An 18,837-nucleotide genomic window follows, 5' to 3' on the forward strand; every position below is an offset into this window, starting at 1 on the left:
AGCACCTTCACAGGTCCTGTAAAGTATGCGCTGTATCAGTGCTGGTCTACTGTGTACATCAAGTTAGGAAAATGGTTTTAATGTGTGATGATGGAGTTCTTCCATGAGGACGCCGGGCTTGTCTGTGTGTATTTCTGTGTATGCAGGGGCATTAATCTGAGCTTAGAGAGTCTTAGGAATGTGAGGAATGGTAATCACCTTTACTCTAATTACTTTTCTACCCTCACCATACTGTCAGCTACACTTGAGGTACCTCACAGCACATAACTCGCCCCTGTCCATTGCTGCGGCTCACACCGCCAGTATGATCCCTAACGCTGTCTTCCTCACACTATCTGTTTGTTTGGGCCTGTTTTGCCCGACTGCCTCCTCTCATGGGAGATCTGCTAAGAAGGCAGGCTGCTTCAGAGTCAACAGCTGCAAATGCATCATGGAGAATGGCAGCGGAGTTATAAACCTGAAGGCTATGGAAGATGCAGACGGCTTCCTGGGTCGTTTGAAGCCCGTGGCAGCAGGCAGTGTGGTCCCGGTGGACACAGAGGTCCTCCTGTCCTTCAGCCCCTGCCAGCATTTCTCCCTGCCGGATGACTTCACAGGAAGTGACTGCACCGATGTCGCAGCATGCCTCATTGTCAGGTAGAACAGACGCATTACTCTAACGAGCATGTAGATTTATGTCACACCAACTGTAGAGACTATTCGCCTCAGCACGTCTCTCTCTGTGAATTTGAGCTGTGAACAGTTCCCACCTGACTGTTTTAACCTCTGGTAAACATTTCGATAAACTCCAGTGGTTTCCACCATTGATTAAGGCTTCCTTTGTACTCTGTGTTGGCATCCAATCCCAGGAAATGTTGAACTGTAGACACTTTGTTTCCTTCACCCTGCAGTCATTTTTGAAGGAAACGTCTTGATTTATGTAAAGGAAACACAAACACAAGGCCGTGGCTCACAGCTTATTGAGTTTTCAGAAAACATTAAACGTTAAACATCTTTCTTCCGTAGTTGTAGACCTGCTTTGTGAATGTGAGCATAGGTTTTCTCTGGAGCACTCACGGATGCCTTACACGTCTCGCACGGGATATTTTAACTGTAAGACAGCAAGTTTCCCACATTCTAGTTGTTAATGCACCACTTGACCTTTTCCAACATCAGTATCGATGTCTTTAAAGGAACGCATGCTCAAACAAAATTAGCACTGGCTGACATAAACTGGAAAAAACTGCTGTGAGGTTTCTGTTCTGGATTGCTTTAAAAATTCTCTGCAGGTTTCTCAGGTAATTTTATCCTGATTGTCCTATTTTGTAAACATGTTTGACTCTGTTGTGCTGTGTTGTGTTTTCATCCTTCCAGAGATGGTTACGCATTGAGCTGACTGGTCTAACATCAGGCTTGTCTCGTGTCTTCATGAATGTGCATGTTCAGCTATAGTAAATGTGTTTTAATAGCTGAAAGAACCTTGAAAAACTCTCCAAACGCTGCTCATCACACTCTCCTGTTCCTCACTGAGGACTGTTGTCGTAGTTCATCTGTTGTAAATGTATGTGTTCTAAATATTGGGGGAGTGTGTCCCCAGCGCTCCCGCCTGAAATCTACACCATGTCGTGACTCAAGAGGCTGTGCAGCTGCTGACTGAGATCACAGCGCTGTGTGTGTTCTTGGTGTTTGGGAGTAAAAAAGGCCCGTGGCTGAAGAACCAGCCCAGTTAAAGGAATTTACTGAGAGACGTTATAGTCTTATAGAAGTCATCTCTTTCCTTCAGTCTTACTCGGGGATGAATGTACAATATTGTGCAAAATTCTCAACCCACCCCTCGTTTCTTTATATTTTACCCCCTTTAAACCCACAGCTCTAATGGGATGTGTTTTTCTTGCCATTGAAAATATGCAGTTGTAGACTAATTGTTGCCTCTTTGGGTTTGATGTGACAGGCGTTCTTTGGTCATTTTCTTTTTTTACTGAATTCACAAAAGTCTCCATCTGATAATTTAAACAACCTGTTTCCTCTAAATCCTCTAAATCCTCTTAAAGTGATGTTTGGTCATTTGTGATGAAGGTCAGTGGGTTTTTCCCCATAAATGTTGTCAGGTTAGACTTGAAGTCTTTCAGTCGATTGCTGTGAGTGTGTGTGTGTGTGTGTGTGTGTGTGAGTGTGTGTGTGTGTGTGTGTGTGTGTGTGTGTGTGTGTGTGTGTGTGTGTGTGTGTGTGTGTGTGTGTATCGACACTGTAGCATTATTTCAGTACAGGTAAACTGAAAAGTTGTGAAGTGCAGTAGTTCAAAGTACTAACAATGAGAGGTGAAAGTAGTTCTTTACCTTACTCACTAACATGTGATATGACAAGCAGTTAAAGTTAGTACCTAAAACTGGTCAGATCTTTGCAAACACTAATAAAGAATGAAAGCCACTGTGAAATCTCCATCCATCTTCTTCCTCCTATGCAGAGCAGGGTCGCAGAGAAGCCCAGACCTCCCTCTCCCCACACACCTCCTCCAGCTTGTCGGGGAACACCACGGCGTTCCCGGCCAGTCGAGAAATATCATCTCTGCAGCGCTACCACTACATTGGACACTGATGTGTCACTCCATACACATCAGTTGTCCAACTGAGTGGACATGTAGTAAACTCTTTGAAAAGTACATGTTTAAAAAAATGAAGTTTTAAAATCATAATTCATACACGACACGTTTAAACTCCTCCAACTGAAAAAAAAACACCAGCAAAGAGGTGTGAGGATGCTTAGAATTTGAAACTGTGATCCTGAAAACATTCACCGCTACAGGGTTTATTTTGTATTTTATTAAATATGCTTTTAAAACAGAGAATTTGAGATTATTTTATCACTAGAAGAAAAGAAGTTTTTCTGCTTTACAAATGTGGCAGTTGGCTCAATCCCTCTGCTGTTCGTCTTCTTCTCCTGTCTCAGCTCACAACAAGCTCCCAATGACAGTCGTGCATTACCACTGTAATCCAAATCAGTCCACGTCTGTCAACCAAGAGCAGAGCCTGAGCAGCAGGGAGCCCCTGCAGATCTGGGTGGAGAGCCTCTGTGCTTGTCCTGTGCCGTGGGAGACCTGGGTGTAGGCACCATCTTCCTCATCATCCTCTCCTTCAGTGCAGCTGCATACTTCCTCCTTGGTAATGGTTTGAGTCCAATAAGTAATCCAAACCTAACAACTTATAAAATGTTGTTCCATTTTATCATCATGTTCACTCCTCAGCAGGAGCATGAAAGTGTTGCTTGGATTCCAAACAACATCATTTAGTGATGATGTTTATTGTAGATCAGATGTCACAAAGTCCACGACTGTTCAAGATGAAAGTGATACAAAGCAAATAGTGAGACTGTATACAAGTAACAGAGTCCAAACATCAGGTCGTGCTCGTTTAATTTTCATTTAATGTGCAAAGTTTTGTTTAAAAAAAGTTTATAGTTTCTTCCCATCTTCTGTCGGCGAGAGGGGAACGTAGATGCTCATATAAACAAGTTTCCAGTAATGGCATCAGTTGATGGACTGGTCATGCAACACAGAGCACCTATATAAAAAAGCCCAAAGCCGACTGTACTTCCTCAGGAGGCTGAGGTCTTTTAACATCTGCAGGAAGCTCCTGAGGATGTTTTACCAGTCAGTGGTTGCTGGAGTACTTTTCTATGCTGTGGTGTGCTGGGGGAGCAGCACAGCAAAGAAGGACTCATCCAGGCTGGAGAAACTGATCAGGAAGGCTAGCTCTGTGGTCGGCATGAAGCTGGACACTCTGGTGACAGTGGCAGAGAAAAGGACATTAAAGAAACTGATGGACATTATGAACAATGCTGGGCATCCTCTGCACACGGCCATAAACAATCAGAAGAGTCTGTTCAGTGACAGGTTGCTTCTCCCAAAGACAAGAACTAACAGACTTAAAAACTCCTTTGTCCCACACGCCATCAGACTGTTTAACTCCTCTCTGGAGGGGAGAGGGAGGGGAAACAGGAGGACAAAGGAGGGGGGAACAACTAAGCTGTAGTGCCTCTTCACCTCACTGTGCAATACCTTTTGTGCAATACTTTTGTAAATAGTCAACAGTGCAATAGACTCAATACTTGAAATGTGCAATTCACTTGTATTTTTATTTTTATTCCTATTTATTCTATTTATCCCCTTCGTATATTTTATTTATATTGTCTCTGTATTTATATATGTGTGTGTGTGTGTGTGTGTGTGTGTGTGTGTGTGTGTGTGTGTGTGTGTGTGTGTGTGTGTGTGTGTGTGTATAACTCTGTAACTTCTGTCGTTGCTGTGCTTTTTGGAAATCGAATTTCCCAGAGGAACCCACCCGAGGGATTAATAAAGTTCTATCTTATCTTATCTTATCTTATGTAGAAGTAATCCCTGTGAGCCCAAAGCTCAGGCTCTCGTCTGCTCTAAATCCTTGTTTCTGCTTGTGTGTCAGTGAGCGTCGCTCCCAGCTGTTCTTCTTCCTGCTGACAGGCTCCTGTGCACTGAGACCCTTTCGCAGCAGCAGTGGTGCCCAGATCTCTCCAGAGCACAGCGTGTGGTGCATGATCTGCTACCTGTTTGCCGACAGGAGGCCAGCAAGAAGACGCGACACAGATGCGACAGATTGCACGCAGGACGCCGAACACTGCAGCTCGCCTCGGCCTGGCTCTATTCTACAGTGTGCTTAAAGCACAATGAGAAGAATCACACACCTCTTACAGAACAAGTCAGACCCTACAGCTGATTTGTTGAATGCTTAATAAAAGACACTTTAACACTAACAACCAGCAGTGACGATAGCAATAACATACTGTCACCTTAAAAGGAGAACTTTAACTTGAGCCAAGAAGTTTTTCTTTGTACAATTAACAAATCAAAGGAAAAAGAAATGTAACTCCAGCTCATTCATTTTCCACTGCTGCTGGAATAATTGGGACTTTAAACTGAGAATATTCAGTCAATCAAGAGCTTTGATGTGAAAATGCATGTTTGGGTTGCCTTTTTTATTGAGCCACGAGATGGCAGTAATTTACAGGATGGATGCAAACAGTCATGAGAGAAACTTGGCAGACGCTGTTTTAGCTGTAATGAAAGAAAGGACTGACGGTACGTGAGTAATGAATGATCGAACACTGCTCATCCTGCTTGTCCTGACAGAAGGCTGCTGCTTTAGAGAGGAGAGTGACTGAAAAACAGGCTTTTTCATTGTTTTCTGACACATCACTGAGTCCCTATTGACTCTCATGTTAAAAGACTAAAGTACAGCAATAACCTGTAACTTGGCCACTTGGGTTTATAAAGCCTTAAAGTTAGAACAGTGACTACAATAACCACCAGGTGCACCAACAGCAGCAGCTGTAGCTGATAGCGGACTGCCTGTCAGCAGACAACCATGGACTGTGTACTTTGGATCATTTGTTTCCAGAAGGACCGCTGACGCAGAAAAATCACACATAGTTATTATAAATACAAGTAAAACAAATGAGTTCTTTGTTTTATATACTAAGAAACCAACGTCTTTAACGAGACAAAATAATACACAAATTCTTCTTTCTATTCATTGATGGCTTCTCAGTTATTACAACACAAAACACATAATCAGGTAAACTGAATAATCATGAATCCTAAATCAGTCCAACATCCGTGTGGATGGAAGAAAAGCTGAATGTGGAGCATAACAAAATAAAATGTACAAAGTCATTGACAAACCTATGTAGCTGTAGTTACAGGTGAACACACCTGAGTAACACGGCCTTCAAACGGACTGTTTGCAGTCTGGAAGTGCTTGATCAGCTCGTCACAGGACTTCAGTGAACTCTGTGGTTTCTATCGCTCTAATAAACTCTTTGGTTGTTTGTTAGCCGTGTCCTGTTCTCTTCATCCTCACGTTTTTCTAGTTTGTCGCTACAGCTGTCATTTGTCCAGGTTTTATTTTGAAACAACACTCCTGCTCCACTAACAGTATATGTTGGCATGTCAGTTGTCCACAGAGATCTCATTAGTTTGACATTTTCTCAGGTGTCCCTGCAGTGCATAAACACCGTCGTCCCTCAGAGGTCACCCAGCTCTCTGAGCAGAGCGTTGATATATATCTGAGGAGAAACTACACCACCTCATTAGGTGTGTTTGTGTGCGCTGGTCATGTGGTGATTCTTTTGGGGTTAAACTGACTCAGAAGGTTGTGATCAGCTGGTGATGTGCTGTGGTCTGCTGAGTCCTGGATTAGGCTCGTCTTCACTGGTGTGTGACACGTGTGAGATGGTTAGTTTGACCTCACGTTCTTCACCGCTGGTCTCCTCTGATAAATTCCTGCAAGGAAACACAATGAATATGTCCCAGTTTGAACCAGTATGATAAGTGTGCGTGGTACATAGTGTATAGTATATGTTTTTGTGCGTATGCAGGAGTACCTTAGCTGTTCCTACGAGATGTTTTCGACTATTTTTAAAAGCTAACTAATGTTTTGTTTTCTAGTTTGTCACTGATCTTCACCACATCGGGAATAAAACGTCTCTAGCTAGGATGTAATGGTACAATAATTCCATCGTTTCTTTCAGAAGTTTTTGTTTTTTACTGATGATCCTTTGAGAAATGTAATAAAAACACTCACAGCAGCAGGGGGCAGCATGTTACCAGCGACTGGGTTGAGATATTCTGTCCTCAAGAACAAGAATATAAATAAGAAGAAACTGAAATAAATAAGAAGATGTTCTTAATGGTTAAATTCTCTTGTGATACAGTTACATGTTATATAAGCACAGCTCTGTCGTGGTCCAATATCAGCTCCTATCTCCTGAACACACTGATGGGAATAATATGCAGTCATTCTGCTTACACCCGGCTGTGTGGGATTACTGCTCTTGGCTCTGAGAAACAAGACAATGTTGTACATGCTTGATGAACACCCAGTTCCAGTGAATCCCAGGGTCTCCCCCTGTCACTGCACTGGTATTTTACAGAGTTTCTTTTTATAAAACATCCTGTAACTTTATCCTTTTTCCTTCTTTGTTGCATGGAATAATGCCATGGATATAACAAATCCCATTTAGGCCCAGCGGACATGACTTTCCATGCACTGCAGTTGCTCTAATTGCTTGGGAAAATAGTTTTTGTCTCCCCACCCTCGTGCTGACATCACTTCTGAGACCTGTTTGGGAAAGGAGGGTGAAAACTACAAATGTTTATCCCAAACAAAGCTGAAAGTGATGCAGATTCATCATTTCCTATGACTTAGAACAGCCTCTGTGCTCATACCTCATCTCCCGTCCGTCTGTGTCCTGCTTCTCATCTTCACACAGTGATGACGGCAGATATAGATGGAGCTCTGAAACCTTTGTGGAAGCAGGATGTGTGTGTCGAGCCGGCCTCTCGCTGTCGCAGGGGGTTCTCGAGGGCTCTGTGCAGAGTATGTGTTTCAAAGAGTTTATCACTCTAAGACACGCAGCTTTGAACTTAGACACATCTACACTGGAGATGTCATTTACCGCTTGATCTGGGTGATAGATTGGGCATGACTACATCTGAACAACTGTGTCTGCTTATCACTAGAGGATATCCAAAAGGCAATTACCCAAACTGCAGCAAAAACATCCATTAATCCAAATACAGCAAAGCCAATAGAAAAATAGAGAAAGAATGCAAAACAGAGACTTTCATGTCAGTTGACAATGAAATGAGATTATTTGCTAAAGTCACCACAAACATCTGTTTCTCTCCAAAGCCAGAAGAAGAATTCATATACGCATGTTGTCTGGATATGATTATAGAGATTTACAGGCAGATGGAAGCTGTTGTGTTTGTGTGCATGTGTGTTGATCAAAAGCTCTTTTAAGTGGTTAGCAGTGTGAAAAAACAGCAGCTTTAGCCATCATTGCGAAACGTACACATGAATACCAGATAGTTCTCAATAATAAAGACGATATTGTGTTTGGGGCGATCGTGGCTCAAGAGTTGGGAGGTCGCCTTGTAATCGGAAGGTTGCCGGTTCGAGCCCCGGCTTGGACAGTCTCGGTCGTTGTGTCCTTGGGCAAGACACTTCACCCGTTGCCTACTAGTGGTGGTCAGAGGGCCCGGTGGTGCCAGTGTCAGGCAGCCTCGCCTCTGTCAGTGCGCCCCAGGGTGGCTGTGGCTACAATGTAGCTGCCATCACCAGTGTGTGAATGTGTGTGTGAATGGGTGGATGACTGGATATGTAAAGCGCTTTGGGGTCCTTAGGGACTAGTAAAGCGCTATATAAATACAGGCCATTTACCATTTTTACCATTGTTTGATCAAATCCCCAAATCACATCTGGTTTATTTTCATCAATCAAACTGTAGAATTTCTCAAAGCTGAACATCAAAGACGTTTCTTAAATACCTATACATGAATCTGAATGACATCTACGTCTTACTTCAAAGAGCATTTACTGGGGTCAGGGTTGAGTTTGCTTAAAAATCATAGTTTTAAAACCATGAGGTTACATTTCAAAGGATTCATTTTGACATTTTCGTTTAAGAACTTTTATAATTGATTGATCCAAATGGTAACATTGTTATGAACAGAGGGACGTTAACTGAAGCCTAAGCCTGTGGGGTGGATGAATTTGAAGAGGCTGTGATTCTGTCTTGATTGGTATCAATAAGACAGAATCAGTCTGCTGTTAATGTGGGACTGAATGGGCTCAAGCTGTGAATGAGATGTTTCTAATAATGTTTTTAATGATATGGAAAAAAACTGTAAACATATCTTATTTTTATTTCTGCAAACACAGAACTACTTAAATTCAGTTCAGCATAAGTTGAAACAGAACTTTTTAGCATCAATAGCGAGGCAGTTGATGCAGGACAGCGATCGCCTTCTGACTGTGGTGGTCACTGCACTGAAATACTGAATATGAACACTTGAATGTATCACACATTTTTCCTGGTTGCAATCCTATTTGTACTTTAGTGTGACTGAACTATAGGACTGCGCTTTGTAATATGTCACATGACCAAATGATACAAAATTAATCTTCATCATATTATATACAATATTTAGCAAAACAAATGGGAATAACTCCATACATCACAAAACAAGACAGGTTTTATTCTCCTGACATTTACACTTGTCTTTTCCTTTGGGTTATGGTTAGTTATCAATGTGCCACTGCCAAAGAACCTTTATAGGTATGTTAAGGAAAAGGGAGACCCTGGAGATGGCGGCATCATATTCCACATTGAGATAAATATCTTGTGAGTGCCTTCTTAAGTGGAAGCTCAAACTTTTATAAAGTAAACTAACGTGAAAAGAAAGAAAACTTTACTGTTAATCACAACTGAAGGTGTGCTGTGGTATCAGGCAGCAACAATGTTGCCAGTTCAGTCTTGGATCACATTTGTTCCTTGAAGTCAAATAAAACACTGTGATAAAACATTACAACATGTGACGTATGGAAAACCATTTCACAGGAATATTTATCTTTCCACTGGAACTGGTCTTTGAAACACTGACTGCAATCACAGCATGTTGTCAAGACTGGACCAAGGTCCTGCACCATGAGTAAAATAAAATAAAAACAAAAAAACAATATAAATAATTTACAAAGAAAAGGGAATAAAAATAAAAATTGAGTAAAAATATAGTAACTAATATAATATATAAATGATAGTCAATAATAACAAAATAATAGAAGTGAAAGATAAGCACTGCAGAAAACGACACGTTATGTTAAAGCTAGTCTGAAGCTGAACAACCTCATGAAAAGAAGTATGTTTTCAGTTGGGAACTGAAGACTGCTAGTGAGGTAGAGGAGCTAATCTGAAGAGGGAGAAGCTTCCAGAGTTTTGGGGCTGTGACTGAGAATGTACAAGCCAAGCAGGAATTTATAATTACTGGAAGGTACTGAGAAATAAAGTTAGCAGCATGGGACGCAGAACTGCTAGATACCAGGGAGTGAGGCCATGTGAGCACTCACAATATTTTAAAACTGATACTACACACCTTGGAGGCCCAAACGCTCAGAGTCTCTGGACGAAAGCCACGTGCCAGTAGACGTCCTCAGTCTTGGTGGAAGGAGGTGGAGTCCTGTACCCGCTTGAAAGGATTTGGACTGAACGTTCCTTCTTTGCTCACTGTGGTCATTCATGCTTTCACCTCTATCACAGTGCTGCTGTCATTCATCTGTCAGCAAACATGCAAAGACAGACAGGACACAGGCAGTGAGCATCAAATGTACTTTCACTAGGTTTGTTTTTGAACGCTATTACACTAAGCACTTTTATGGGCCTTGCAATTCTCATGAAATTAAGGAGTTACATGAAAAAAATACTTCTAAGAATCTGAACTTAGTAGGAGCTGAAACATATGTATATATCTCTATATAATATATAGCGATATATATATAAAAAATCTGCATTCTCAGAGTAAAACCATGGTTTACATGTTACAACATAATGTGTCAACCACATGGCCTGAATATTTCTTACTCTGCATACAGGAAGTCTGTAGGCGGTGCACAGGGCCTGGGACATCTGTACCACATTAATTACATTTTTTTAATTATTCATCTAAAGTCTCAGCGATGCAAAAAGTCATAAATAATAAAAAACCCCATTTTATTTTGGTTTCCTGTGCACGCTAAACAACTCGTTTTTGTGTTTGCTTCTTCATTTGGTGGTGAGTACTAGTATAAAATCGAGACTGCAACATTACTGCTGCATCTGCACATTATTTTCAAATAAACTTAATCTTTTGGTAACAAAGCATTTGTGTAAAATTCCCACAAAACTGTACAAATTTCCAAAATCAGCCAAGATGACATGTTGATATATGAAATTCAACAGTCTGTGAACCAAAATATGAAATGTATTATAACACATGACTGACAACACAACAGCAAATTCAGCAGTTTTTATGCTCACTAAAGGATCTAAATGGAAAATACGAATAGATACTGATTTATTTTCTAATGGCTGATTATCAGTTTAGTTACTCTTATGCTTCTTTTAAAGAATGCCAAGCCTTTTACTCCTTCACTAATTCACAGTGTTGCTTTTTGTCATGATATCCATTTGCTTGCATATGGATATATGCGCCTGGTATGTTTTCTTAGACTGAAGAAAGAATTAAAATTAAAACCTTTAGCTAGCGTGGTAGTTAATCAGAGGTCTGTTCTCCTAGAGTCAACCTACATCCATTCAAACCTCCTGACTGAGAGGAGCGAAAACAAAAATACACTCAGGAGTGTGCATCACCTCAGGGTCAACCCACAACCTCTGGGATAAAAATAATTCTAAACAGGGAGGGCTGGATGGATGTATCTGTCTTTGTTTGGCTGTTTGTTGGATGCCGCCTCCACCACGATGCCGCCCTGGGCAACTGCCCATGTCGCCCGTATCAGAAACAGCTACTGGCTCTGGCCATTGTGGTTCTCTGTGTTATTGCACGGTCTTTACCTTCCAATATAAACCACCTTTAGGCAACAGTTGTGATTTGGCACTGCATAAATCACAATGAATTGAACTGAATTAAACTGAGTCTTTAAATCACATTTGGACTGTTCTTGTAATTTAAAATCCAATGTGCTCTTTAGTTCATTTTGTGCATGTTTGTTTGTTTCAGATCAGCTTGCCACACTTAATGCCTGATGTCAAAGCAATGGACAAGACAAGTGAAAGACCGTGCAGGGATGGTGGAGTGGGTGAAAACAAGCGTTAGGGATGATTTGTGGCAGCAAAAGCAGCAGAAGTGAAAGAAAAAGGAATGAAAGTAAGCTTTACAAGGCTGCAGTGACAGGAGAGAGCTGGAGGCTGCAGATTTAAAGATGTCAAGGTCAAGGTAGAGAGGTAAGGTTGAGATGGTTTGGACATGTGCAGAAGAGGGATGGAGGATAAAGTAGACAATACTCCATATACATGTTGAATATGGAGCAGCTAGGCAGGAGGAAAAGAGGAAGACCTCAGCAAAGGTTCATAAATGAAGGAGGACATTCAGAGAGTTGGTGTGACAGAGGAGGATGCCAGGCTTAGATGGAAGAAGCCGAGACGAAGACATAAACCTTCAGTACTTTCTGTCCTCTTTGTCATGTTGTTCAGTGTGTAACCCTTCTGTTCCTGTATCTAACTCAGTATGGTCCTAAGAGAAATAAAATATTACTAATCACAACCACATGTAACAGTTGGGTGCCCCTCCCTCACCCTAGGTCATGCAGACGGCCTCTTCCTGTTCTCCCTCCCCACTTTTCCCAGGTGCTTGCTAATAGCAGATGATCTCTTTAATAATGTGGGGTCTTTATCTCGCAAAATAAAGAATCTTGAAAAGACTGCTGCTGTGAACTGACACTATCTAGATAACGCTGCGTTTTGTGGCCAGCAGCAGACTGATTAGAGAATAACCATTTGTATAGTATAAGAAGACCTGACAGACGTTTGTTTCTAACCTGGGACAATCCTGGCCAGCTGTTCACGCAGGTTTTACAAGCCTGCTTCAACAGCCTCATGGATTTTAAAATAAAACAGACGGCATGCACCTCTGGAACGGATTTGGCCCTTTGGTTTCAGTCACTTGGACTTGCGGGGTTATCTACAGCGTTTTAACAAGAAGCATGTGTGTGTGGTTAGAGTTACAGTTCATTAGACTGTCTTTCAGCAACTTTCTAACTATGATAAAAGTTCTGCTCTTACCTGCTCTAGTTCAAGTCTTTCAGCACGTCTCCCTGAGGAACCACATAGTGCAGTGTTGAATGAAATCCCATTTTGTAATGTTCCTCTGAGTATGGATCCACACCCAAACGCTGATTTTAGGAGCAGGCGTGTTACTGTAGTCCTACTCCACTGTTGCTAAGGAGCCGAGCGCTGCTCTCTGGGTCTGTTTGTGGTTGGTAGGGGTGCTGGAGAGGTGGGGTGACGTGTTTTTCTTCTGTCATAGTTACAAGCCTTGGTTTGTATGTTACAATGGCATTATAGTCGATATGACTGCTTTCTGGTTACCATGTTGAAGGTCTTAAGCTGAACAATGGGCTGAAAACAGCTGATGGAGTTTATATGATCACGCGCAGCATGTTCATGATTTGACCCTGTGGTGTTTTTCCTCCTTTCCACTGGGTTAATTGGTGGGAACAGTGCTGCTGGAACATTGAGAGGCCTGTTCGTCCTGCGCCAACAGAGCTGTGGCTCAAGCTGTTAAAGCGTGGAAATAAAATCCAAACCAAGTGTTGTAAACTATCCCAAAGTACAAGGGTTTATGGGTAACACAGACATAACAAAAATCTGAAATGATGCTCATTATTATCTGATGTGAACACCTTGAATCAGGACTGTCTGAAATCGCTGCAGGATACCAACATTATTCCACGTTAGAGCTTGTAACGACACATTTACAAATTAAATGAACCTTTTGTGCTTCTCCTTATTTTCTGGAGTAAACTCTTACATACATACTGTTGTGAATATTCATATTGTGGCGTGTTGGGGGAGCAGCTAGCTCTCTCCCATCATGCCTTGGGACACGTGCTGCTGTTTAGATGTTCTTGGTTTATTGTTTATGATTACGTTACTTTTAATTATTTTTAATTATTAACTATTACTGTGCAGAATTATTAGGCAACTTAACAAAAAACAAATATATACCCATTTCAATGATTTATTTTTACCAGTCAAACCAATATAACATCTCCACATTCACAAATATACATTTCTGACATTCAAAAACAAAACAAAAACAAATCAGCGACCAATATAGCCACCTTTCTTTGCAAGGACACTCAAAAGCCTGCCATCCATGGATTCTGTCAGTGTTTTGATCTGTTCACCATCAACATTGCGTGCAGCAGCAACCACAGCCTCCCAGACACTGTTCAGAGAGGTGTACTGTTTTCCCTCCTTGTAAATCTCACATTTGATGATGGACCACAGGTTCTCAATGGGGTTCAGATCAGGTGAACAAGGAGGCCATGTCATTAGTTTTTCTTCTTTTATACCCTTTCTTGCCAGCCACGCTGTGGAGTACTTGGACGCGTGTGATGGAGCATTGTCCTGCATGAAAATCATGTTTTTCTTGAAGGATGCAGACTTCTTCCTGTACCACTGCTTGAAGAAGGTGTCTTCCAGAAACTGGCAGTAGGACTGGGAGTTGAGCTTGACTCCATCCTCAACCCGAAAAGGCCCCACAAGCTCATCTTTGATGATACCAGCCCAAACCAGTACTCCACCTCCACCTTGCTGGCGTCTGAGTGGGACTGGAGCTCTCTGCCCTTTACCAATCCAGCCACGGGCCCATCCATCTGGCCCATCAAGACTCACTCTCATTTCATCAGTCCATAAAACCTTAGAAAAACCAGTCTTGAGATATTTCTTGGCCCAGTCTTGACGTTTCAGCTTGTGTGTCTTGTTCAGTGGTGGTCGTCTTTCAGCCTTTCTTACCTTGGCCATGTCTCTGAGTATTGCACACCTTGTGCTTTTGGGCACTCCAGTGATGTTGCAGCTCTGAAATATGGCCAAACTGGTGGCAAGTGGCATCTTGGCAGCTGCACGCTTGACTTTTCTCAGTTCATGGGCAGTTATTTTGCGCCTTGGTTTTTCCACATGCTTCTTGCGACCCTGTTGACTATTTTGAATGAAACGCTTGATTGTTCGATGATCACGCTTCAGAAGCTTTGCAATTTTGAGACTGCTGCATCCCTCTGCAAGATATCTCACTATTTTTGACTTTTCTGAGCCTGTCAAGTCCTTCTTTTGACCCATTTTGCCAAAGGAAAGGACGTTGCCTAATAATTATGCACACCTGATATAGGGTGTTGATGTCATTAGACCACACCCCTTCTCATTACAGAGATGCACATCACCTAATATGCTTAATTGGTAGTAGGCTTTCGAGCCTATACAGCTTGGAGTAAGAAAACATGCATGAAGAGGATGATGTGGACAAAATACCCATTTGCCTAATAATTCTGCACTCCCTGTAAAGTAAACGTAGGCAGAGAGACACATATATCCTCCAGTATGTGGTTATGGTTGTTTTGGGAGTGTCTACTTTTCTCTGTAGTTTAGAACTTATATTTTAGTTTTACTTGAAGTATTTTTTTGTCTGTGAGCTGTTTTTACTGCAGCAAAAAGGTAAAACAGCAGTTGGAGATTAATGGACGACCAAAATTACTGTGATCATGCGAAATAAAGATGAAATCTTATTGCCTTTGGTTGCTGGAAGATGGGGAGAGGACCAGGTGGGCAGCTACTCACAGGCAGGTAACATCTTCAGAGCAACTTTGGTCAATCAAGATGGCAATAAAATGACGGTTGGCTATCACTCATATTAGCATGGGACTGAGCTGACAGTTACAGTAATACAGCAATTAACTTTGATAAACTGGCAAAAACCTCAAATGTGCCACTGTCACATACACAGAAATCCACAGTAACTATTTACATTAAGCATCCAGCAAGAACCTCATAGATTTGAAATTCAGAAATCCTCCACAAATAGTGACGTACTTTCTCTGCAAGATAGTGATTTATGTGCAAAACATCACCAAAATGTGAGCAGCTGCTGAGCATTTGAGCCATTATTTGAGAAATTTTGCTAATCTGTCTGAGAGACTAGCACATGTTTTGCTAGTCACCAAGCGGTTGCTTCCTTTTACTCTAATATGAGTGAAGCACTCAGACACAATATTAAAACCACTGAGAGCGAATGATACAGATCAACTTGTTGAAATGCTCTGCTTGGAAACATTGTTTCCTAGCAATCATGTGGACACATATCACACACCTAGAAAGAACAAACAAACCTTCCTCTATGGAAACAGCACTCCCTGAAATCCCCCCCTGCAGGATAATGCACCACAAAACCTACTCAGAGTTGGCTTGTACAAAAGAGACTATGGCATCCAAATGCATGCAGAGGTCTTGTGTTAATCCTGTAGTGACTCACAGTTCTTTTGATAGCATGAGGTGGACCTACACAAGATTATACCAAAGATTCAGAGACTTTATCTAGAGCACCCTTTTATGTGAGCACTGCAGAGACAAGAGGAAGTGCATGCAAAGATGCCTGGCTGGGTAGTGAGCTGTGTTATGGTAAGGTGGCACATGCTTTAAAATGCCTCATTGACAGGATTTCAAGCAGGATTTCATTTTTATTATTTTATTTTATAATGGTGCAATCAGAGATGTCCTGCAGGCAGCAGCATGAGGCAGTATACCCCTAGCTGTTATCAGCTAAGATAATGATTCAAAAGGTAAGTTACTAAAACTAAAGTCATGCGTAAGAAGTCAGCTCGACATTACTCAGTGGATTTAAGGTGCTTTTATCACCACATCATACTGATTTAACCTGAACAGAGTGCAGGTGGAGAAGGAATTCATAAAGTCTGCACTGCATCTGTCGTCACTTTCACCTTCGCTTGGGACCTGAGAGGAGAGTTTGTGGCCCTCAGGAGCGCATGTTACTTTTCAGAATCAGAGGCGCGAATAGCAGCAGGAAGATTGTTCCAGAGTCTCGAGGCTGCCGGGGCAAAAGCACGGTCACCTCTGGTCTTTACCGGGATCCAGGCTGCACTAACAGTAATTGTCCTGATGATCTTAGGGCTCTCCCAGGGGTATATGGACTAAGGAGTTCAGTGAGGTAGCACGGCGCAGTATTGTTTATGATTTTAAAGGTAAGCAACAAAATTTAAACTCAATTCGGTATTTGACAGGGAGGCAGTGCAGGTCAGCAAGGACTGGGCTGATAGAGGCAAACCTTGTGGTTCCAGTCAGACAGTGTGCCACAGTGTTGTGGACAAGCTGCGATCTATAAGAAGGGCGGAGTGGAGACCAAAGTAAAGGGAATTACAGTAGTCTAATCTAGAGGTCACAAAAGCATGGATACGTTTCTCAAGGTCCTTGTGTGGTATGTAGTGCTTGGCCTTGGAGATTTAACGCAGTTGGTAGAAACTAGATTTAACTACAGAGGATACTTGCTTGTCAAACTTAAAGGAGCTGTCAAAGAGAACACCTAAGTGCCAGAAAGAAAGGCGGCAAGGGGTCCAAGAGTGTCAGCAAATTGGCCCCGTGAAGCATGGTTGTCGAACATCACAATTTCTACTCGTTCAATATAAGAGAGTTATCGGAGAGCCAATCTTTGACCTCTCTCAAGCACTCTAATAGACAGTGTAATGACGACGAAATGCCATTAGTCATCCGAAAGTAAATCTGAATATCATCAGCATAAAAGTGATAAGAGATATTACACTTCTCAAAGATAGAGCCTAAGGGCAGCATACACAATGAAAACAACATAGGGCCCAACACAGATCCCTGGGGGACACCACACCAGAGGGGAGCAACAGAGGAAGAGCAGCCACCGATGGTGACGGGGTAAGACCTATCCAATAGATACGATCTAAACCAGTTAAGGGCACTACCCCTTATGCCTACTGTACGTCCAAGCCTCGATAGGAGGATATTATGGTCCACCATATCAAATGCAGAAGTCAAGTCCAGTAAAACTAAGACTGTAGACCACCCTGAGTCAGCAAATAAGAGAAGGTCATTTAGGACTGTCAGCAGCACAGTTTCAGTGCTATGGCGCGGTTTAAAGCCAGACTGGAATTTGTTGCTGATATTATTTGGATCCAAGTAGGCCTGCATCTGTGAGAGGACTATTTTCTCCAATGCTTTAGACAAGAATGGAAGTTTGGAAATCGGCCTGTAATTTGGAAGGTCGTTATGATCAAGATTACTTTTTTTAGAACAGGCTGTATTACCGCATGTTTAAAGACTGTCGGGACGCAGCCGGAGGACAGTGATAAATTCATTCCTTGACAAAGCGAGATGGGAGGATATCATGGACAGAGTTAGTATTTCTCAGTTGATCGATTATACGCTTAAGTGTGGGAAGTGACACCAGCTCAAACTGATGAAAAGTCGATGGGCATCCTAAGGTAGGGGCAGGGCTCCTCACTAAGGCGTGTAAGGCTTTTAAAGATCAAATTTTATCTGTGAAGTAATTTAAAAATTGTTCACAGAGAACATAAACTTTAAGTTTATGTTTAATAACCAAGGCTAGACCTCCACCTTTACCAGTGGGTCTGGGTGAACTAAAAAAAGACAGTCAGGAGGGAGTAGCTCAGAGAAGGAGAGGGCGCATCCAGGTGTCCGTCAGAAACAATGCGTCCAGCCCAGAGGTGAGGAAAAAATCATTCAGAACAAAAGTCTTATTCACCAGCGACCTCATGTTTAGTTGGCCATCCAGATCAAGGGCGCCGTGTTTTTACTTGGAGCACGGCTCAATCAGCTTAGGTTGCTGCAGTGTACGCCACCCCGAAAAGTCCTTATCCAGGTCCGGATAGGCAGACAGGCCACAGGGAAGGCAGAGTTAACCTGTTGTCCGACGGGGCGGATCCATCGATGGGTGACCAATCTAACAAAGAATCGGCCCCGGGAAGTGGGAGGATGTTGCAGGATTTCCATGGTAGCATGTAGATTAGCCACGGCCCATGCTTTAAGGTAAGCCTTAAAACGTACACGAATACCACTCTGTTTACCCCACTTCCTGAAGCGTTTCTTGTACGGGAAGGGTAGAGGCAAGACGTGTGTGCTGGTGGAAAAATCCATCCGGGGCGAAGTGGCATCTCCTATATTCCAACATGGATCCGGTCCATAGTGGTGAAAAGATCGAAGATTCAAAAGCGTTTGCCGATCGTAGGTAATTAGTACATTGCCACTTGGAGAGCAGATCAGGAGGATAAGGAAAATTAAACAGAGATCAAAAAGGAGGGGTCGAAAGCAGAGTCGAAGACGGCCAGTCATGCACACCGGTGCCATCTTGGTAACTTGTTTACATTATATAAAGCATAAATGAACACAAATCTAATCCAATTGTAAATAGTATCTCTGCCCTGTGAACTCAGATTGTTT

The 18,837-nt window shown here is 42.3% G+C and overlaps 2 protein-coding genes across 2 annotated transcripts; one reads left to right on the forward strand and one right to left on the reverse strand.

Annotated features, from left to right (window-relative positions):
• The first annotated feature begins 304 nt into the window (after positions 1–304).
• Positions 305–4,668, forward strand: LOC147316662 (uncharacterized). Its single transcript, XM_086313043.1, is given in 6 exon segments — positions 305–636; positions 1,269–1,277; positions 1,354–1,358; positions 2,926–3,054; positions 3,057–3,137; positions 4,472–4,668. Coding segments are annotated over 6 exon segments (753 nt in total).
• A 316-nt stretch (positions 4,669–4,984) lies between these two features.
• Positions 4,985–12,789, reverse strand: LOC147316663 (uncharacterized). The gene is made up of 4 exons (XM_086313044.1): positions 12,625–12,789; positions 9,944–10,123; positions 7,235–7,376; positions 4,985–6,289 (listed from the first exon to the last, which is right to left on the reverse strand). Exons 2-4 carry the CDS (start codon positions 10,086–10,088, stop codon positions 6,166–6,168), a joined length of 411 nt encoding a protein of 136 aa, XP_086169170.1. The 5' UTR covers positions 10,089–10,123; positions 12,625–12,789; the 3' UTR covers positions 4,985–6,165.
• Positions 12,790–18,837: the final 6,048 nt, after the last annotated feature.

This window comes from Aulonocara sp. 'chitande type north' Nkhata Bay, linkage group LG12 (genome assembly GCF_057382095.1).
Source record: "Aulonocara sp. 'chitande type north' Nkhata Bay isolate Kocher_YH1m ecotype deep benthic linkage group LG12, A_spYH_male_GT1.1, whole genome shotgun sequence".
In the NCBI taxonomy this organism is placed as follows: domain Eukaryota; kingdom Metazoa; phylum Chordata; class Actinopteri; order Cichliformes; family Cichlidae; genus Aulonocara; species Aulonocara sp. 'chitande type north' Nkhata Bay.